At 41.8% G+C, this 22,749-nt stretch overlaps 1 protein-coding gene across 1 annotated transcript in view; it reads right to left on the minus strand.

Moving 5' to 3' along the window:
• TTBK1 (tau tubulin kinase 1) overlaps window positions 1-22,749 on the minus strand; it is a 99,350-nt gene that overhangs the window by 57,240 nt on the left and 19,361 nt on the right. Inside the window, exons 3-5 of the mRNA XM_009331364.1 lie at window positions 20,168-20,241; window positions 16,481-16,621; window positions 15,113-15,217 (exon numbers count right to left, since the gene is read on the minus strand). Of these exons, the coding sequence (XP_009329639.1) occupies window positions 15,113-15,217; window positions 16,481-16,621; window positions 20,168-20,241 (320 nt within the window). The remainder of the gene's footprint in view (window positions 1-15,112; window positions 15,218-16,480; window positions 16,622-20,167; window positions 20,242-22,749) is intronic.

Here is a 22,749-nt window from a genome sequence, read left to right on the forward strand (position 1 = left end):
GTATATACTGAACCAAGTTCCACATGTGATGGTTTCAGTATGGTTGGCAATGTCTCTGAAAATCTTTTCAGATCAATACTTACTATTTCTGGCAGACAGGCTATCTTTGCAGTGTTTAATTAGATCTATTCTGAAACGAACTCTAGGCAGTTTGCAGATGTCTTCCCCTCCTCTTTCAGAAGAAAGCCAAAAGCCCAGCCATCTTTTAACTGTGCATCTGTCCCACAGCCAGCATGAAACAGTTCACCAAGCCAGTCCTGCAGCTGAACCCAAAGGGCTCTCTCTCCAGCCCTCTCTCATGTGGTACCTCAGCAAAGGGAGAGCACTACAACTGAGCAAGACTTTGCAATTGTTTTGACAGGACATTTAGAGCTTTGAACAAAATAGGCAGATGCTAACTGTGTTAACAGCATCTTTTTCTCATAACGGTTTCGCCTCTTTTAACCATATTTGACTGCCCTGCCAGTCACAAGGCAATTAGTCATGCCTTTTGATTGTGTCACTAATCACTGCAATCAAGTATTTCCATGGCTGTGGAGATACCTTGTTTTTCATCCAAACAAACAGCTCCTGCTTGAGCATTTATTGTAGCACATGCTGTACACCCAACTGTATTGACTTTTCTTCTGAATTCATCAACATTAATTTTCCAGATTATTTCCTTACACACTTCATTTCTTCCAGTTAATAAATTTCATCCCACCACTGCATTGCCCAGCAGTGGAAAAGAGCCTGGATAAAGCATCCTTGCTGTCCAGACTGGTCCACATTTGACACAGAACTGAAATTCTATCAGTTAGGAGCTTCAGACTATGGAATCATATATAACCCAACCGATTTGAATCCCAAGAATGATAAGAAGGTAATAAGCTAGCAAGCTGAAATACAATTTTAAACCATACATGATTTATTTTTCAATTTTTCCACATCAGTATTACTATCAAAAATGTTACTCAGGGTGAAGTATATCTCTTCCTGCATTCAGATTGTGTCTAGCACAAAGATAAAGTAATTTATTACACAGAGCTGTCAGGGAGATGACAGAGACATAAAGTATACTGCTTGGTTTAAAGTGAGTTTTAGCTTGGGAAAATACATTAGATCACTACCACAGAGCAAAAATTATACTCTGTGTTCTTTTCAATATATTGGCAATGTACATTACCTCACAGACAAAGACAGAATTAGGTGACAAAATCCTGTACAAAGTGGTGGATGCATTATTCCAAATTGTGCTCTTTTGCACCCATCAGCTTTTCATCATTCTCCAGTTCAAACACTCATGATTGTTTGTATTTTAAGTACCAACAGTGTCTCCCTTTTGATTCGCATTAAGTCTGTCTTTCCTGTATACGCTCCCTTTATTTCAAGAGTGCTCGTATTTCCTCATTAACCTGAATCCCTGCTCGTTACACCATGTTCACACAGAGAGATTAAAATTTTTTCTCTTGCCTCACTGGTCCCTAGATCGGTATTTTGAATGTCCCGGTTTCCAGCTTCCTTCCTAAAAACTTGTATTTGGATGTCAGTACTTTCCTCCTGTCGTTTCTTATGCCTGTGGTACTCTCATGGAATGTGACTGCTGGTTCCTCCCCAACTTTCTGGAAGCCTGTGCAAACACCTCACGAGATCCACCACCTTTGCCCCTGGCAGGCCTGCTGTCATCTAGGATCATTAACCCACCTCTCCTGGAAACAGGAAAAGGATTTCCAGCAGTAAGAAAATGAAAAGAAAGTTAGTGCAGATCGAAGAGAAGGTGGTAAGGGGAGAGAGGAAATGCCATAGATCTTGGGAAGCACTTGGAGATGTACCTTGGATTGAAATGACTTGTTGGAAAAGTTGTGATAAGAAGGAAAAGTGAAAGGAAGCTTTAGCTGAACTAAAAGGAAGTATCTCTGAGACTTCTAGGAAATCTCCTGCTTCCATCAGTTAGGCTCATAGGGGAGATGCAGGGATATGCATCTCCACCTCTTCTATGGAGACAAATTCTGCACCTCTTATATGCATTTTGACTTGCTAATTTAAACAGCAGCACTTTGTAGAATCATTAATGACAGCAGCATATTTTATCCCAATGGGGAGTCAGAAATTAATAGAGGAAGCTGGAGCCAAAAACGTAAGATGAGAGAACTCCCCTCCCCTTGCCTCTGAAACCACAGAAGTGACAAAATCACCACCCAAATGTCTGCCAGCCCGTCAGGCAGAATCCCAAGTGTTCTAGGCCTCTGCATCACATTTAGGTTATATCATGAGGGAAAAAAGAAAACCGGGTGTAATTCGGACTTCCATATATAACAAAAGCACAAAACAAAATGAAAACCCAGAAGCATGGTGATGGCTCACTCACAACTCATAGCAGAGATGGTTACGAGCAGCAGATGGGAAGCCAACGCATCAAACACAGCCTCAAAAGAAGAGCCCAAAAGAACTGTAAAACAGAGAGAAACCCAAAGAAAAACATGATAAAAAACAACAAAATGAGAAAAAAATTAAACAGAAATGAATTAAAAAACAATTCAATATTGTATCCCTCCAGAAACCTGGGTCTCTTGTTCAGCTGTTGCCATCTCCCAGCATCCTCCCCAGGGCTGTTGGCCCATGCTGTACTTAGTTTCATTTAGACACAGAGTTGAGTGAGCCTGTGTGGTTTGTGAGTGCTCTGTAAAGTGGTGAGAGGGGTCCCTCTAGAGACTAACTTCCCCCTGCTCACATATCACACCTAACAGTATTAAAAAAACAAAGTTGAGTGCAGCGATGCATACAGCCTAACCACAGGTCAGTTGTACGGTTCTACCGTGATTTTCCTTCCTAAAATTATCTGATACCTACACCTCCCTTCCTCCTCCAGTCAAACTGATCTAATAACCAGCAAGGGGATTTGCTCTTTCTCACGTCTTGCTCTTTTCACCCAGAGCAAGTTCTATCGTTAGTGCTTAAGTTTCTAAAAATGAACAGAGATGTCCCCTTCCCCATTTGAATTGTCATGGGTTCCCACCTAAGATATTTGGCTTTTTCTGCAACCACCACCTTGCTTTCTCACCAGCAATCTCCATACAATCAACTGGCTTGCCAACTTTACAGGCTTCACAGCTGCCAACTTCAGGCATCTTCCCCTTCCCTGATGATTGCTGCAGTGCTCCACCTAGAAATAGCGGGGTCTCCGCTGGCTGTGGTGGGATGCAGCATGGTGGCTTGAAAGAAAGCAGAATGAAAGTCAGTGCCGCTTTTAGGCCACATGAGCAGTCACTGTATCTTAAGATGTGAATTGCACAGTATGGAAACATGAGGGCCACCCTGATCACAGGCAAGAGCTAATATAATATATTACATAACCTTAAAACTCAATTCAGTGAACTGAGGAAAGATCTCCGCTGAGAGATACTTATTCCAACAGAAATCAACTAATCAAAAGCAATCAACCCAATGGAGTTTCCTATTTGAGTCTCAGTATTTCTCTTCCCTAAAAATGTGCAAGTTCTAAGAATTCCATAGATTTTGCATGAAATTTAGTTTTGAGAAAGTTACTTAATAGTCTCCTACTATTCTTTCCAATGCAAAAGACCAGAAGGCGATGAGTTAAAATGCCATCTTTCCTTCTTTACTTTAGGAGAATTCAAAATTTCCAGTGGATTTTAACATCAGAAAAGAGCAAGGTAATAATTTTGTTTTTCTGAATAGCATGCGACAACCGTCTCATCATGAAATTCCTGGGCCAGAACTTGTGCTGGAGATGAGGATACGTTTCTCACATTAGAAACAGGGCTAAAAATAAACATTTTTTTAATCAAAAGCTTATTCCAGCTGTAATCCTATTATGCAATTATCATTCGATTTTTAATAAGAGAATTTTGGCCTGAGAGCTGCACTTGTTTCTTACATGCATGGTCCCATAGGGGAACAAGTAGCACAGAATATCCCCATGGAAAGCATGGGGACTGCTAAGTAAGATAGGTAAGTTTTTCATGTGCTGTAACACAGAACGGGAACCAACTGAAATGGAAATGTTTTGGAGAGTGTTGTAGAGTGTTAGTCACATCTCATTTGGGATTTACAGCTCATAATGCTTTCCTGGAGTCAGACGGAGAAGATGGTCCTTTTCTACCAAAAGCAAGATGACGAAAGACAGTCGTGGCAATCACTGAGATGCAGCAGAGCTAAGTTCAAATCTCTCCACCCCTTGGACAGACATGAAAACCACACCTCCCTCCTTCCAGAGTACACCCTCACCCCTAAGCCACAGGGTGCTCTGAGATGCAAGTCTAAGAACATCCATGTTGGAAAAAATCCCTTTTGCACAGAATAATTGAATATTTATTACCAAGAGAAAGTGTATGACAGGCACTCTGTAACCTGGCAGCAAATGCACTTACCTGATCGAGGGGAGACTTGACCTGCAATCCAACTCAACATTCACTTGCCCAGGGAGTAAAACCCCTGTTCCCTCACCACTGGACACAGTAATAGTTTTCTGTTCCTCTCTCTGTAGTCCAGTGGGAAGAATAATCAGAGTTTCAAGTGGAACAGCATTGACCAGAAGGAATGACACATTTAGATGTACCGTATCACCCCTGCAGCTTGGCAGTAAAGGCACTCAGAAAAGGAAAACGGTATCTCAGTTCCCTGCAGGCATATATGGGATTTGAGCCTGAGTTGTCCTTCCTTTTCCCTCATCATTGTAGCACAAGAACTCTAACCAGACAGATGCTACATAAAATAAAACCACCAACAACCTGATGTAGATGATCTGAGGTCACCCTCACTGAATCAGGGCTTCCAGGGGAGGAAAGCAGAGAAACAGCTAGTTATAACAAGACACAAGACTTCCAGCTTGCTAGTAGATTTTCAAATCCTTCAGCTAGTCTGCTTTTCATACATTTAATTTCAACTGTACTGGCTTTCTGTAGTTGTAATGTTTTAAGCCAGAACATGAACTCCCTTCTCAAGTCCAAATTTGCTACTCCAACAATGAAAGTAACAAGAAGAACCTTTACGTAATTTGCATGATGGTCTGTTTTATAACTAACCCATTCCCACAGAAATGGCATTTCTAGTATATATTAAATGTGCAATATTTTTAAAGACATAGGTCCATTTTTTTCCTTTTCCCCATCTCTGTGTGAACCAATGTGACTATGCTGTGCTTTCAGCCTTTTCTCCGATTACCTTTTTACAATACAAAACTTGAGACAAAAAGTATATCCCTTCCTAAGCTAATATAGTACTCTGAGTACTACAGCTCCACATATCTGTTTATTCTACTGCAAAATGTTCATCTCCTACATGACATTACAGCTTTACGTAATTTCAAGTACAAAGTAAGTATAAAAGCTACTGGGCTTCTATGTTTGCATATTTGGGGTCTTTGGATGTAGGAGTTAATATCCTTTGTGTTATTTTATAGCTTATTTTCAAGTGGGGGGCAAACTTAGTAGAAAAACATACCAAACTCTCCTCTTCTAATACCTTGTTCACTGCAGCAAAGTTTATTTTTCACACTATGCACAGGCATTTGGAAAATAAATACCTTTTTCTCAATTAGCTGACACGTTTCTGCAGCCTTCATCATGCTCACCTAAACAGGCTATGCACTGTCCTGCCTACAACATCTTCTTTCTGCCCACTGACTCACAGAGCTGCCCTTGCACATGTACAGTATCTTCAGCAAGGCACTGCAAACTACTGCAGTGCAGTCTGAGCCACGAGGAGATCGAGGTCTAATCAATGGGCTGCAGCTGACTAAGCTAAAAAAATGCTTGCTGAGCGTAACAGCGCAGTGTCAGATCCTGCAACGGGAGAGAGACTCCAGGAAAAACATAGCCTCTCCTCTATTTTCAAATAAATAATTAAGACCAAGCTGCTAAACCCTCGACCACATTCAATTAATATTTGTGGAGCCACAGGGAATATGTTTCTGAAGGCAGGGTGTCGCAGAGAGAGGAAAAGAATAATGCTTTCTGTACTGTGCGTTAGTGACAAAACTAGCAGACCTGAACAAAGACTAGTAATGATCAAGGAGTTATTGTCCAAAACCTGACCTACATTAGCACAGAAGACCTTCATGACTCGGAACACCTCCACTATACAAGTATATGTTGTTAATCATATTATCTGTATAACAATGTTTATGTCTATTTTCCCCTCCAAGTTCAAATTTTCTTCTCAGCCTTAGTTCTCCATATCAAACACGTTCTGCTAGTTCAGCTCTCTGCTGTAAAAATTAATGCAAGATGAAATTTTGACTTCTGTGCTCTCTATAGAAGATACTTCCACAAATTTAAAAACCCCAACTTTTCAATTCATTCCCTAGTTGCTTAGCTCTGTTGTCCTAAGACGTGCATCAATATTGACTGCTTATACTGCTGCATGGTAAACGTGGGTTGTACAACCAGGACATCACAGTGAATAAAACTGCTCCTGTCTCTATCTGAGCCATGGCAGAAGGTTGCATCTAGAGGAAATAATAGTTAAATCCCTAAAAAAGCTCTCTGCATCCTGTAATATTGAATTTGTTACAGAAGGTCTTGGGATTCACACCAAAATGGACTTTTTTTGGGGGGGGAGGGAATCACAAAAACTAGACTTGTTTCTCAGAAGAGTACCCTCTGCATCTGAAAGCACTTATTAACTAGAGCTGAACTAAGAGATACCCTCCATAAGCCATCTCTTCTCAAGCAGATCTCCAAGCCTTCCATGACCGAGAAACACATATTCTCAGAAAAACATGGCTTGAACTACTTCCCACTTCAAACACACTTGGATTGGAATCCTCATGCTGATAACAAAAGTATATAACACATCAGCATAACCATATAAAAAACTATGCTTCCTTGCCACTAAAGTTATACAATAGCACGAATCCTGGGAAGATCCCACAGAGAAAAAGGTATTGTGGGGTGTGGGAGGGTGCAGAATGTAAACTTGAAAAACAAGGACATTGGCCTTGCATGAGGCAATGGGATTGCTTCAGGTATTAAGGGAAGGAAAAACTGCTTCCTATATATCAATAGTCTGGACAAAGGTTAGACTGGTCCAAGACAACACTGCCCCCAAGCTACTTATACTTCCCAATTTTCTTCTCCAACAAGGCAAAGATGGGGTGCAAATGTTCTGCAGGAAGACCATTGATATGGAAGAGACCACCAGTTCTTTCTTTTGCCTCCATTTTTTAAATGTTTCTAAACAGATTTTATATTTACCCATTTTCTTGCTGCTGGGCTAGTTTGCCCACATGCAACCACAAAGTGAAGCCACTGCAAACATCTCAGAAGAGAGGGGTTAAAAAGTAAAGAACCCTAAAGCAAGCTCTTTTAATAGTAGATGGCAGAGAAGGCCTATACCCACAACTGCTGCTAGCATCACGCTATGACCAACAAAAAGAGAAAGGCTCTTTGCAAGAACATGGCCAATAAATACTCAGTCCACCTCAGATCAGTCTAAAGTTTTCTCTCAGGTATGCTATGAGAACTCTGAAAAGCCAACCCCACCTCATCAAGGGTCACAACAGTGATCTCTGATTTGTCCTGTATTCCTTTCCTGATGACTTCTAAAGTCTGAGTACCTTCTTGAAAGCTGTTAAGTATCAAACCCATGTTTTCATGAAGCTATTCTGTAATGTCAAGGTCTCACTTATCAGTGATACCTGTCAGCTCAGAGGCCACTATCATATATGTGAAATTAGAACTGTTCTCCCCCTGCCCCCAAACACACACCATGAGCATCACCTTTTATCTACACAGAATTTCACCTGCCAGTTTATAGCCCCCCCCTATTTTCTATAGCTGGTCCTTACCTTTACCACAGCACACTCTGTCCCATTGCTGCTATTTAGACCAGTCTCTGACCTGCACGCGTGTGCTGTATTACTCTTCCCAATGCATGCTGACTACCTGTGGCAGCAAGTGATGCCTCATTAATAAATGTATCCCTTTATTGGTTTAAATTTATGAGCTATTTCACTGAATATCTTGTTCCTATGTAACCAGAGAGAACAGAGGCTCTCTCATTCACTTCTCAAGACTTTATAGTGTTTTAGACTTTAAAAAACTCCTTTTATTCATCTTCTTGCTCAGGTTATAATCACAATCTTTTCGATCCCTCTTCACGTGAGTTTGTCATTACTGTCTTCCGAATACTGTTTAGATCTGCAATACCTTCTTTGAAACTGGATGGCTGACATCTTAGGCATCATCAACTGTTATCTTATCTAGATTTGTATAAAGGCACTAAAAAAGGTTTTGTAGCTTTCCTCATCCTATTCCACATGGACCATAACAATTGCATCACTGGCTCGATGCATGTCACCTGGTAACCTGCCTCCAGTCCTAAAGAAGGTGCTTCTGCATATCCTACAGGTAGAGTACATGTAGTTGGGCAGATGCAGTCCCCTTGCATTCTGTTTAATCTGGCATGTGCAATACTAATTTTTAAAACGTATAATGTTGGTTCATTCGCACCAGAACGAATACTTGAAACTCTCCTAAAGAACAAAATCAGTAGAAATTTGGCTAGCTGGGATGTAAATAGGAAAAGTCTACGCAGCTTTTCTAAGGGAAAGTAGCGTACCACCAACAGTGTTCTCTGCAGCATTTGTGCATATAGACAAGGGCAACCTAGTCCACATAGTACACCTGAATTTTCAAAAACATCAGCCCCTGAGAAAGTCCACACTTCAAGAAATTACACTGCAAAAGATAATGTTGCTCTCTCATTTGAGCGGTGGCAATTACAGTTGTCCTTTTAAAGGGGCAACAAACTCTTAAAGACCTGCACACAAAAAGAACTTTATGATACAACCTGGTCAAAGTTGTGTTTTCAGTTTCCCCTCTCCTGATGCATTATTTTTCATATCATGAGACAAGAAAGCTTTGAGATCAGCCAAATTCAGAACTGATTTCCTTTAGATCGAAGTTTAACTGTGAGATTCTTGATGTTTAACAAAAACTTTGGCATGAAAAGCATGAAAATTTTGATTTAATTTTTTCCTCTATTTATGGTATTTATAAGCAGCACAGTAAACAGACAACTAACAGACCTGTAGCTGTTGTGACAGCAGTTCGCAAAACAAGGGTGTGAAGGGGCCCAGAAACTTTGCTCAGGACGGTGTGGGCCTGACTGAGGCTGCAATGATGGTGGTGATGGGCCACAAGGCCTGGTACCCAGCATGGGCTGATGCAACTATCTAGCACATTGGAGGCTTCAAGCCAGAAAAAGCCCCAAAGGAAGGATGTGGCCATCCACATTGGGTTGCAGAGAGCACCTGATGCCTCTGCAGTGGCCTCATTTCTAAGAGAAGTACTCTGGTTGAGGTGCGGAGCTGCCAGGTGAAGGAGCTGTGGTGAGGTGGGAAAGGAGGCAAGCAGACTGTGTAGCATCAGGGAGGGTGAACAAGAGATCAGCAGAATCTTCACAGAGCCTCTGAAAGTAAAGATCATGAACCCTGCAATGCAAGGAAAAAGGGACAACTAGCTGTCATCCTCAAAGGAGCAACAGATGGAGACTTCCAAGAGGAGGGAAGCTAGCAGCAGAAGGGAGGCTCCTGCTCCACACACAGATCTGCAGTTGCAGAATAGATTTAGTAACCTGGGAAACTAGTGATGAGGAACAAGACCTGTCAGGGGAGCCAGCTGAGCCTGAACCAAATGTCCATACCAAGAAGCAAAAGGTGAGTGACGGTCACTGAAGACTCCTTCCTGCAGGAAATGGAAGCCCAATCTACTGGCCTGACTTGATGTCTCAAGAGCTTTGTGGCTTGTTGGGGGCCTGGATATGGGATGATAAGGACAGATTGCCAAGGTTTGTGTGGCCCTCTGACTATTAACCCTTGCTGCTCATTCATAGGAGCACCAAAAGCACCTGTTTTTCAAGGGGTGAGCTTGAGTATACTAAGAGTGACTACAGATCTGGGGGCATAGGGGCCCAGGTGCTGTCCTCCTAAATCCTGCCAGTGAGTGGGAAAGACTTAGGTAGAAGTGGATGCATCCTGCAAGTCAACACCTAGCTATCAAAGACAGGGCTTTGGCTTCTATGACCATGGGTCCCTCTTTGAGGAAAAAGCACTGTTGATGAAAGAAGGGATCCACCTGACAGAGTGGCAAGAGCATTTTTGTGAAGGCTTTGCATCTAGGCTTGCTAACCTAGTGAGGAGAGCTTAAAACAGGTACAATGAGAGATGATTACCGTAACTTGAAGAGAAGTGGAAGAACGGAGGCTGTGAGGAGGTGCCCTGGGAGAGGATGATAGAAGCTCTCATGCCTCCCCTGGAAAAGCAGCACAACTGGTGGCCCACCCCAAGTGCCTGTCCACAAACACCTACACATATGAAACAAACAGGAGGAGTTAGTGGTCCATGTGCTGTTGCAAAACTATGATCTCACTGGGATTACAGAGACTTGGTGGGACAGCTTGCATGGCTTGAGTGGTGCAATGAATGGAAAGAAGGACTGGGACGGCAAAGAGGTGCGTTTGCACAGGAGTGGCTTGAATGTATGAAGCTCTCCTTGGAGCAGGTGATGAGACAGTCACTACTGATAGGTAAGTGATCAGCACCAACTAACACAGGTAACATAATGGAAAGCATCTGTTACTGACTGCCTGATCAAGAAGAAAAAGTAGATGAAGCCTTCCTTAGACAACTGAAGGAAGCCTTGCAATTGCAAGCCCTAGTACTCATAGGGGGCTTGAATAACTCTCATATCTGCCTGGAGAGGCAATATGGCAGGGTGAAGCAATTCAGTTTTCTGGTGACCATTGAGCAGAACCAGAAAAACAAGAAATGAAGGTTCAGAGTCACAAAAAAAGGACAACATTGAACAGGAGCACAGTTTCTTCTCTCCAGCATTAAATCATTCACCCAGTTTGGAAGTCTCAGGTTCAATAACCTCCTCTCCTACAGGAGTTCCTGCATTGTCACCTGACAGCAGAGTACCACAAACATCGTGTATTTAAGCCACAGGCAGAATGGGAGCAGGCTTATTGCAATCTCTCTCATTGAAGCTTTACAGCTTTGCACAAAATTAAGACACATTCCCTAGAAAAAGGATCTCAGGAGTCTCACAGCCCTGGAGATGGCCCTGTTTACTGTGACTAAGTAATTTTTCCACTCTCTGTTTCAGTACATATGTAAGTATTAAGCATCAAAAGATGTTACTAAGGGTAATGGACCAGGAATACTTTGCGAATTATCACTGACAGTGCTCCCTTAAGAAATGGGAAATCCCAGGTCAAACATACCCTGCTGAATACAGATCACAGATCTTCACCAGTATTTGCCACCTTTCAAACAGGAGAGAGTGGGGCTTGGAGGGGCAGAGAGGAGCAGTAAAGAAATCAGCACCTCCTCTAGCAGTTTTGTCAAGCTCTCTGTCTTTTCCTTCATTTCCCTGTCCTCACAAGTGTTTGAAAACAAAATCCTCAGGAAAGATTAGATTTTTTTGCACTAGCAGTCTGTCCTGTTTATCATAATAGCCAGAGTCACTCCTGCTAGCCAGGATGTTGACTCTGATCCAAATGCCAGAAATGCTGATAGCAGCCAAAGTAACAGCCTTCAGCCAGGCCCTAAGCAGTTCTCAACACACAATGGACACCAAATGGCTACATGACTGATGCACATCTGCTTTACCCGTCCGAAGGAGTAACTATCAAAGACTGACTTCTACAACCCTCAGAGAAATATCAAGTAATGAGACTGTTGAGAACAGCTGAGTTTCCACGATTGCTAACAGAGGGAAAAATTGTTGCTGATGCTTCCTTACACACCTTCTGGCTCCAACCATCTTCTGTCTTTATAGTGCAATGTGAGTTCCTACCGACTGTTATCCAGGAGATTTTGCAACATCTGGCAAGGGGTAAGTGGTAGAGAGGTGAGACCAATCCCATGAAAGCAAATCTGTGCGACAACAGCTTTTCTCCAAAGAGTAGCATTTGTGCTAATATTAGCATCCCACATAAGGTAGATCAGTTTTGTTTTCCTAGAAGCACAGAATAAATTCAGATTCAGAATAAATTTTGATCTAGTAAAGCCAAGTGGCCCATAACTTTACAAATGCCGAGCAATCAAGTTGAACTGTCAAGTAGCTAAAAAATATACAAACCAAATACATAGTACTCATCAGAAGCTTAGCAGAGTAACAGCTCCCTAGGTAGAAGCTACTGTGGTAGCCCTTGAAAGAGGATCTGGAAAGCCAGAGTGGTAACAGCTGAGGATGGAGGAACTAATGCTCAATGAAGATCACAGAGAGTAGAAATGATCCCACCTCAAAGCTTTAATCAACGTCTAGAAAATCAGAATGAGACCTTCCTAGTGACAGCCTATGCTATCTGCCTACTAAGGGGCTCCCTGCCTTTTCATATAAAATAAATTCACACTGTTTGGCATCAGTGAATTGCACATAAAAAAATAAATACATAAAATCAGTGCTAACACAGCTTTCTAGAGGATTTTGCTCCACGGAATCACTGGCTTTTCCCTTTTTCAAAATCAAAGGTGTTTTCAAAATAGAAAAGTGACCAAAAATAAGAAGGCAGAAGGTAAGTTAAAAAAAAAAACAAACCAAACCCACGGCATCCTAAAGGCCAGGCCCATTGTATGTATTATTAGCAAGTCATTCAGAGTCTTTCTGAAAATTTGACAAGCAAGATTGAGATTATGAATTTCAGAGGATGTGGAAACAGTGAATACTTTTTATGGAATTATTCATAAAGTATGACAATGCTTCTGAAACTGTAGGAAACTGCACAGAACCTACTTGAGCAGAAAACTTCTGTTAATAAATGAGTAAGACTGAAAGCAAAATTCAGACATGCTTCCAGAAAAAGAGAAAGTGAGCTCCTTCCCCTACCTATCTTGTGTATGTACCTCAGAACCAAATCACAAAAAAACTAGGCTCAGGATGATCACGTTATAAATCTGGGAATTGTATTCTTCACGGATAAAGGAACTGAAAGAGAATGGAGAAAGAAGAATGTACCTTACTGGCTTGAAATAATCTCCGTGGTGAAATAAAAGATTAAGTTCTTAATTAAAAAAAGAAAAAACTCACAAAAAAGTTTCATTTCACTTGTCTTCATACCGCCCCTCACACCCATCCTTCCTAATCCTCAGTGTACTATTTGGGCAGCAATCACACCATGCTTCTCCAGGCAAGTGTCTCAGTCCGGTAAGTGGGACTCAACAGTGGTATCAGGCATCAGGGATGCAAAAGGATCAAACAGCCCGGTGACTATAACACAATGTTAAAAGGGACTGAAGTGAATATTTATGTATTTTTTATTGTATCATTTTTGTGAAAAAGCCTCACCACCTGAAGTGTAGCATGGGGGAATAGGTACATTAGGTATATGAGACTTTACCCCATATGATCCTCCCACATCCCAAACAAACTGAGAATTTTTACCACTTTCAGCAGGGCATACTCCCACCCCTCTGGGGATCCCTGTGTCTTTTTTCAGGAAAAGATTATGTGCCATTAGTCCTTCTGTGAGACACATCTGTGGCAAGCAAGCAACCAACCACCAGAATGACCAGAATTAAGACCAACCTCCTCAAAGTCTTGCATCCTAACAAAGCCCCACCTCCCCCACACCAACTCAGGCAGGACACAGCTTGCGAGACACAGTTGAAGAATCTCTTCCTCTGAAAAATGTCAAGGCTGCATGTAGTGCCGTTTCCAAAAGCAGGCCCTGGGAGTATTTTCTAAGGATGTAGCAAAATAAAAGCAAAGTAATTTTAAATTCGTGGGAGAAAGGAAAAAAAAAGAGGATCCAAAAGAAGAGGCATCTGGAAAAATTAGTTTCTTTAATTGTAAAGAAAGAACAGTGTTCAAACAATGGGACTTGAAATACAGAGATAAAACATAGGTGCTTCACTGAAGCAATGAAGAAATTTTGCAGAAAACCAAATGCCAGTTTCAATCTATAACGGGCTTTAATTCTGACTGCAGAAAGAGGAAAGGAGTGGGGCTGTGTTTTGAAAAGGGCAATATGGAGAAGGGTTATCCCCAAACTAAACAGCATTGACAAGGAAGACCCAGTAGTACATAGTGTGAGTCTTTTTAAGAATAAGATGCAGACACAACCTTTGGAGCTGCTCCCATCTACAGCTAAAAAGAAAAGACTTGCAACGTCCAACTGAAAAGACTTATAAAAAGAAGAAAAAAAATAGAAAAAAATCCCACAGCTGTGTTCATATGCTAAAGACATAAAATCTGCTCACTGATCTTTGCTTTCTTCCCACTCCCCAACCATATTCTGCACTACAGAGTCTCTGAATTTAGCTCTCACATTGTCAACATTTTCCAGAACGATTATCTTGCAGATAGAAAAGATGCGCAGACCAAAAGGTATAAGCCTAGGATGATAAACAGAGAGACTGTTTGAGCCCTCCCTGCTTGTGCTGTGTTCCGAAATAAACCTCGGAATGCTCTGACTGATAGAGCATCTGAAGCTTAACGCATCCTTATGAGTGTCCCCAGATAACACAGTGCTGGTAAAAGGACTGAAGAAAACACACATGTCATGTGGTGCAAGTTATGCCCCCCCGCCCTTACCTCCCCTCCAAGCAGGCACGCTGAAATAGTCCTACTAAGAAATCTGGACAGGGGGCAATATACCCAAAACCAAAGCCAGGCAGGGGTGAGAACAGCATTACAGGTTGCAGTTCACAGGAAGCTCAGTCTCAGAGATCAGGTCAGCCTCTAACTTTTAGTATTTTTTTCATAAGAAGCTTTAAGAACGCACTGACCTGGTTGCCCAGATCACAGAGAACTGAACTAGACCAGTCCTCTGGGACTACAGAAGTTACCTGGCCAAAATTCGGCTCACCCTCTTTGCTTGGCCATAATGCACTCAGTAAGCATTCCAAGCCTGTGGAAAACATGATTATCCTAAAGGAAAAAAAAAAGGAAAAAAAAAAGCCACACACCTTGTAAAACAAAAGCAAGCATCCCTTCTTAGATTCCCCACTCAGCTGAAGTCACCTGCTGCTTCTCACCTTGCAGAAAATGCAGTCCAATATAATGACCAAGCATAACAACCACAAACCAAACAAAAAATCACAAAACCTTTCCATGCCTAAGCAGTTGCAGAAGTGGGAAAAAGTTACTTAAAATTTACTTACTGGCCGGACTTCACCAGTGGTGTTGGTGTACTGACGGGCCAGACCAAAGTCTAACATGTAGCACTTCCTGTATGTTGAAGGTAAGCGGCCCATGGCAAAATTGGACTAGACAAAGAAAGAAAGAAAAAAAATCAATTTGATACCAGCAACTTGGGTAAGAGTGGCCATTTGTTAACAAAACTTTGTCATATAGCCCCACATGCCTCTGGTGAAAACATAAGTCAAAGAGAAGAATTTTAAGATGCATCTTAAACATCATGATTAGAGAATCACTGCCATGTTAAAAAGTTCACTTTGCAGATAAGTGACTGTGGAGTCTCAAAATAACTAAAATTCACATTAGCTTCGCTAAATTTCAGCTGCTATGAGAAAGAGCTACATTTAACACCACTAGCTCTGCAGTGAGAGCTCTATCACTTGCATAACAGGCTGGAGACAACTGCTTCTGTTCGTGGTTCAGCTGCTAACATGCATTATTTTGCCCTAACTCCCAGAATCTCCATCCACTGTATTGCATTACCTAAATTTATCTGAACATTCAGACATCTAAAAAAATACTGGGTTTGGTTCTTAGTAAATAAACTGACAACAAGCAAATGGAGCAGCTCTTTTTTAACTCCCATCTTAAAGTCATATCCTTTACCATAACGGATGGCTGCTAAAGGATTTGTGGCCAGTCACATTAGTGACTGATTTTCAGCTGAATCTGATCAGCCAAAACCAGCTGATTTTAAAACCAGCAAATGATTTTGCTGGAAGGAGGATGGTCTCAGGGATGGTGTAGCAACAAGCGTTCAGGTCAAGTAGTGAAGAGCTGCAGGAAAGAGACTGGCTCCTACAGTGAGACTTGGAATTATTGTGCCTCACCCAGGCAGATGACCAACACTGTGACTGTGTTTCTGACATTGGAAACTGTGCTCCAATTTTTTTGGCAATTGCTCAGAAAAGATTAAGAGGATTATTTAGCTAAGTCAAAAACATGAAATAGCATTTATTCAAGTGATGGGTCATGGAGCAAGACATCCTTCCTGAACCCCTTTTATAGTAATAATTGGTTGGACTCCAAATGATCGTTCAAAATTAGATTGCTTCGTCATGTGATCTTGACTGGTACAAGTATGACTGACAGCTACTAACCCACCATGGAGCAGCCTCTGCTGATAAAAACTAGTCTGCTATGCACTTAAATGAATGACAATACTATATTATTATTCTGTACTTATAGAAAATAGCCAATGTGTCAGACAGTGGGAGTGTGCAAGGAGGCCTAAATGCCTCCACTGAGATCTGCCCATATTCAGACTGTCTTTATTGACTCAAGCAGAACAGACACATACAACCAAAAGGAAAATTTCCAAAACAACATACAGGCTTGATGTCACGATGCAGGAATCCCACAGAGTGAATGGCTTCTATTGATTCCAGAATCTGTTTGCCTAATCGCAGTGTTGTGCTTAGCGTGAAAGTCCCTCGAGGCTGACTCCTTCTGAGATCTGCAAGATTTCGGCCCTGAAACAATCAATAAAACATTTAAACCATCACACTAAAGCATAGCATTTCACAGCTGCAAGTTCTAACATGCATCCCCAAAAAAGCAGAAATGCTAATCAGACAGGTGCTCACCTTATGTCTGCTTTATTTCTTGTATATGATCTTCCAATACTTTATTTTAACTTTTAAGCGATGTATTTGATGATAAGAAGATACCAGACCGTTATTTTGGGAAGTCAACTGATGTACTATTTGGGAAATAGGCACGGCATAGACAGCAGTGCCTCAGACTGTATGAGCCCAGCATCTCCTTACTGTTAAACCCAGACTATGTAGAAGCTGATTTAAGAACAATCTTTGACTGTTCTCTGGGCCATCTAAAGATTAAAGCAGTACAAATATGATAAGCAGGTCATGAAGCCACTACCTATTACAGCTCACAGAAGCAGTTTCATTAGAAACTCTCTAGCACACAACTGTCTGGCTCAAGCTCAAGTCAGCATTGTTGTGGCAATGCCACAATGGGGAAAGTGGTCTATCACAAGAATCATACCAGAAATCAGGAGGGGAGGATTTTTCCACTGACTTAAAAAATACTTATTAAAAGAATTGGTAATTTACCGCCAGTTAATTAAATTTCTGGGGGAAAAAAAAGTCTACCAGCTGGGCATGAAAATAAAGACAATTTAGCAAAAAAAAAGAAAAAAAAAAGAGGACAAACTAAACACCAGAAGAATCAGTGTTCTTTGATCTCCGTCATCTCAGTTTTGTCTGAATCTCTTTAGATTTGTAAAGAGAAAGAAGGTGTTAAAATGAGTATATTCTATGGCAGAATACCCCTCTAATCCACAGAACTAATGCATTTATGAATTGATCAAAAATATTAGGAGTAAGAGTCCACTGTTTCAGAGAACATGCATCAAGAACAAAAGTTATAGGGACATGCTGATTATCACTACACTATAGAATCTCTTGATTCTGCTTCTGCAGACATACATTCTTATAATACAAGTCCAGATGTATTCAAACAAAATTTACAACAGCAGATATATAAAAGATTCCAAACAATTGATGAGAAAACACAGATTGCTTTCCAAACCAGTGAATTGCCATCTATTCATCCACCCATTCCCAGTTCTCAGGTTATTTACAGACATTAAGGGGCCAACTTTAATTGGCTCTTTTAGCATATGACTAGTCTCTCAAATTGGTTTGACCCATGTTTCACTTCAGGGCTCTGGTCCCTTGAGCATCCACACTTGATACAGGTCAGCTAATACAGATAGAGCCAAGCCACAGCAACTGGCCCAGGTTTGCTCCTTAGCATGAACAAGATAAGACTAAGTTACTTCTCTAGTGCTTATCTTTTTTAATTTCTGTGACAGTTTACTAGAGGCAGCACAGATTTGTCATCGCTATCCTGAAAGATCCGAGTTACTGAACTGAGAGCAGATCTTTCTTTCCATTGTAAAGCGGTTCCTTGGACACCAACTCTCTTATCCAATGGTAATAGGGAACGGCAGATTTTTTTTTTAGAGCCACACACTGAAGTGTGCCATAATTTTTCCCAGCTGGTTTGGGAGACTGTCTCAGACACCTGCTCTCCAGAAACAACCCAAGGCATTCGAATATCCAATACTGCCCCCAGGAAAAGACAGAAAATGAGCATTATTTTCCAAGTAAACACTATCAGGCTGGCTAAGAAACAGAGCAGATGCAATGAGTTGCAAAGCTTAGAGTTGAAGCCTCAGTCACAGTGACTGAAGAGAAAGGGAGGACTGCAGTACACAACAGTCAGAGGGACACATGATAAACCATGTCTCAGCAGACCCTGAAGTTGAAGGAGAATTTTAGCCTAAAGAGTGATGGTGCAAAACTAGCTAATGCTTTAAGTATCAAAGTCTTCATTTGTAAATAATGAAATTATTTTTAGCTCTGCCTACTCTACGAGCTCAGCTACATAGTCAAGAACAGGCTAGAAAGTAAGAGACTCTGTGCAGAGAAGTTTTTTTCCAAGATGTAGACATATTCATCAGGCTTGTTAAGGACAAGATTGGGGGGTTGGAAGCCTTGTTGTTCCATCAGCTCCGGATTAGCCCTTTCAAGAATCATATTCACACTCACGCTGCAGCAGCAGCAATAGCCAGGGTTGGTTAGAGAACAAAGTTTTTTTCTATCCCTAACAGCAGTTGGGATGCCAATGGTGTGTAAAAGGCAAACTCAAGCACCAGGAATTTACTGGTTTTATACATCCACCTTGCAAACTAGAACTACACTTCAAAAGAATCAGAAGTTTATTTTAAAGAAGTACAGGGGTCTGCTGGTATCTATTTTACTTCATTCACCATTCACTAATTAAACCTTTCAGTTTATGCAGCAGATTACTTCTCATTACTTAGTGCTTCAATCATCTCACTTTTCTTCTGCATGTTCTATCACCCAAATTATACATAAAGAAACATGACATAGCTCTTTAGGGGAAGGGTAGGCTTGTATTGTATAATCATACAGGGTTTATGCACAGCAAAGCCCTGATCATACAAGCTGCAAGAGAGATAGGACAAGTTCCCTGTCAACTCTTATGTCAGGTGCTGAAACAGGCCAGCTTCCAAGGCAACTGTGTCAGAAGGAAGCACCTTTAGTTTGAAAGTATTCCCCTCAAGCCAGGGACAATCTCCCTCTCCTTAAAGGCCTTTCTTCCATGTGTTTTTGACTCAGCCATCTCTTCCCACTTGTTCCCCTCCAAGTCTTTCTCCTGTGACTGTATGCTGTAAAAGAAAGCTGCTTTCATTAAAAAGAAAGCTGTTTTCATGACAGTACCACCATATTTGGGCTCTGAAGATCTAACTATATATGTTCTCTTGGTAAAATTTCATGCTGAACCATGCAGAGGTCCCTGCACCTCCTGCTGTTATTGTGGCTTTTGTAGACACCCATGTAAGACTTCAGCTGCCTAACTCTGATAGGAGTAGCTGGCTGTCTAGCAGTACAGTCACCATGTGCTAGCTACCCAAGTATTTACCCATATTGACTTAGTATCAGCAGTGTTCAAACAGGAGAAAACACTTTCACAGCAGAAGCCAAGCTACTGCTGAGCTTGGTAGAGACAGGGGAGCCAGAGATCACTCCCTTTCACAGAGAAGACTGTGCTGCTGGTGTGACACCACTGACTCCCACCACACTCTGAGCTCCGATACAAGACAAGTATTTTGAATGCTGCATCACAGAACTCAGCAGGAGATAATTTCAAACAGCTGCCACTGCTGCATGATATTGTGGGTAGCTCCTGCGAGCATTCTGAATTGAGTGCTTTCCCCAGAAAATTGACAGAAAGCCATCTTAAACAGAAAAGCAGAGGTATGAAATATCTTAGCGCGTCTTGACAACTGGAGCTATCCCAAGGGATACCACAGCAACACCACTCCTTCTCACTGTCTCCCATTCCACCCATTTTCTATTTACAACAAAGTCTCTACACCAGTGCTTGGCCTTATTCTCTCTGTAAATCCTTCCCTGTGATGCCATCTCCATGGGACGGGGGGAGAGGGGAAGGACAGAACTCACCTGGAGCTGCATGACCACATAATTAAATTTTTCATTCCTTCCACAGCCAATAAATCTGCAAACATGATCCTTCCCTGAAAAGAAACAGAAACATACAGAATGGAACATAAGGTAACAACCCTGTGATCACGATTTTTAGAAAAATGGTTTCTGATCAAAGGCTTGCCACTAAACCGTAAGTGGCATCAGGCTGGGAGTTTTGCAGAACAGTCTGATTTTGTTTCTACTTCCCAGTCTCGTAGCTCAGTAGAGTACTGACATTCAACAAGAAAACTGCCTCAGAAATAGCCATGAGTGGAAATCAGTGTCAGGGATCCTTGAATCCTCAAAATGACACAGGGCACAAGTGAGAGTGTGACAAACTGCAGTTTATACCACCACCATGTACATGCAACACCACCACAGCCACCACCATCCCTGAACTAAACCATGGGTAGCACACATGACCACATGTTTTTACAGGTTCACTGGCAGCATGCTTAAGCTCATTACACCAGCTTTACTCAGTAAATGCTGACTTTTACACCATCACTACACTTGCTTATTAGCATTGCTTGCTCTGAAACAGCTAAACTAATGCTACTTCAACATGGACAAACCCTGATTTTAATAGTCAGAAACATCTGGAAAAGAAAAATGCTTATGGAAAAACTCCATTGAAACATTAAAGCAATTTCATAGTAAAAGAAGGAAATAAACCTGGGCAATTTTGTGTCGAGTGCTGGCATGGTGTTAGAAGTACAAACTACATCTATTCAGGCAAAATCAAAACCAACCAGCCACACTGCAACACTCAGCTAGTCATCTAGGTTCATTCTCTGTGGTACGGAAGTGCTGCTACAACATCTACATTTCATCACGTGGCACCAGGCAGGACCTATCTTCAAAAAAAAAAAAAAAGAAATGCAGAGGGAGCGGAGGCTGTGGTTTCAGATCCTGACCTGTAATAGATTTGTGATGGTGTGCTCTCTGTATTAGCAAAAGGGGAGGTATGATGCATGCGTTCCTCTAATAGCAGACTACTGATAACAGAGTAAAGGTTGATGCACACCACAATAGTGAACATTTGGTTCCTGGTGGGGTTTCTAAGCAGGGGAGAGGGTGAGTATCATTGCATAGCTTTGCCCTGGTATTTCTTTGTAGCACTTGAGCAATGGTGATTTTAATTAGTTTTTAAACCAAAGCTTATTGTTAGATACTTCCCAGTTTTAAAATAATAATAAAAAAAAGAACGTGAACATATACAGTAATCAGTAATTGCACTGCCTGTAACACCCTCAGGACTCTGCTATTGCTCTCATTGTGTGCACCATAGGCCTGGGGCATCAAAAACTGTTGAGGACAGCAAGATGTGACAGAATAGGGACCTGGAGGGCAGCAGGAGACAAAGAAGCTTTCTCACTGGAGAACCAGAGCTTTGACCAGAGCAATACATACAGCTGTGGAATACGGAGCTCCACCCCAAGGCTCTCAGTAAGAGCATCAGGAGCCTGCAGGGCCCAGCAGCATCCCACAGCAGAACACCCACACCCTCTCTCCTACCACAGGGAGATAACAGAGCTGCTGGCAACCAGAACTGGAGGGACAGAGGCCTTGGCTACCCCTTACTCCCTTTGGAAGAACAGGCTTAAAACAAACCAATCAACCAATCCTAGTATCCATCTGTATCTGGTCAGATAAGCAGGAAGGTTAAGTGGCTGCAGATCCTTCATGTCTCTGGCACAGACCTAAGGACATTGTCCAGTTTCAGAAGTGAGTGTGCAAGACCATACTGAAACCATCAAGGAATGTCACAAGCCACCATATTTCAGGAAAAGATATTCAGAGATCAGGAAAGTACCCTCTTCAGTATACATCAGGGCAGCCTGCACGCTCTTACTTCATTCTTTTTCTCTCATACCAAGCCCATGTCCTGTGTGTGTCCATGAGTACTGGGTGCCGCTGGTTTCCTACTATCTGCACATTCATTGCAAATTCAGTGTTGATTTTGACATACAGGTTTTTGGTTTTCTGAGGGAACTCCTTGAGACACTGTCTGAATGTAGCACATGTCTTGGCCTGGGTATTACCAAGAAGGGACCACCAGCAAGCCTCAACTGTGCTACACGTCTTCCTGCCATGGGTCCCAATATCGATGGCTACGCTGCCTGCCAATGTGAAGGCAGCCTCAAATCCAGATTTGTGGCTACAAAGCCAACATATCTGGATAACCTCAGAAAGAACCAGTTATGTTTCTTTAGGAGCTTATGATACTTATGTGCTTCAGCAAACTGGCAATCTACACAGGTCTCAGACAGGATGGACAGGCCAGCGCACGTCCACACTCATCCCAGACCTGACTCCTTTACGTCCATACATATTCACACAGACCAGCCTGGCTTACTTACACTGTGAGACCCACTTTGCTTTGTTTTGCCTTTCAGAGATGGATATTGAGGCAACAGCCAAAACAATTACTGTTTCTACTGGCAACAAGAGCTACTGTGTGGTAAAAAGGGTAAATTACTCTGATTTTTACTTGCTTTTATTGTTTTAAATAATTGCAAAGCACTAATAGGCAGGACACCATGTGCTTTTTATTG

This window comes from Pygoscelis adeliae, unplaced genomic scaffold (genome assembly GCF_000699105.1).
Source record: "Pygoscelis adeliae isolate BGI_AS28 unplaced genomic scaffold, ASM69910v1 Scaffold259, whole genome shotgun sequence".
Classification (NCBI taxonomy): domain Eukaryota; kingdom Metazoa; phylum Chordata; class Aves; order Sphenisciformes; family Spheniscidae; genus Pygoscelis; species Pygoscelis adeliae.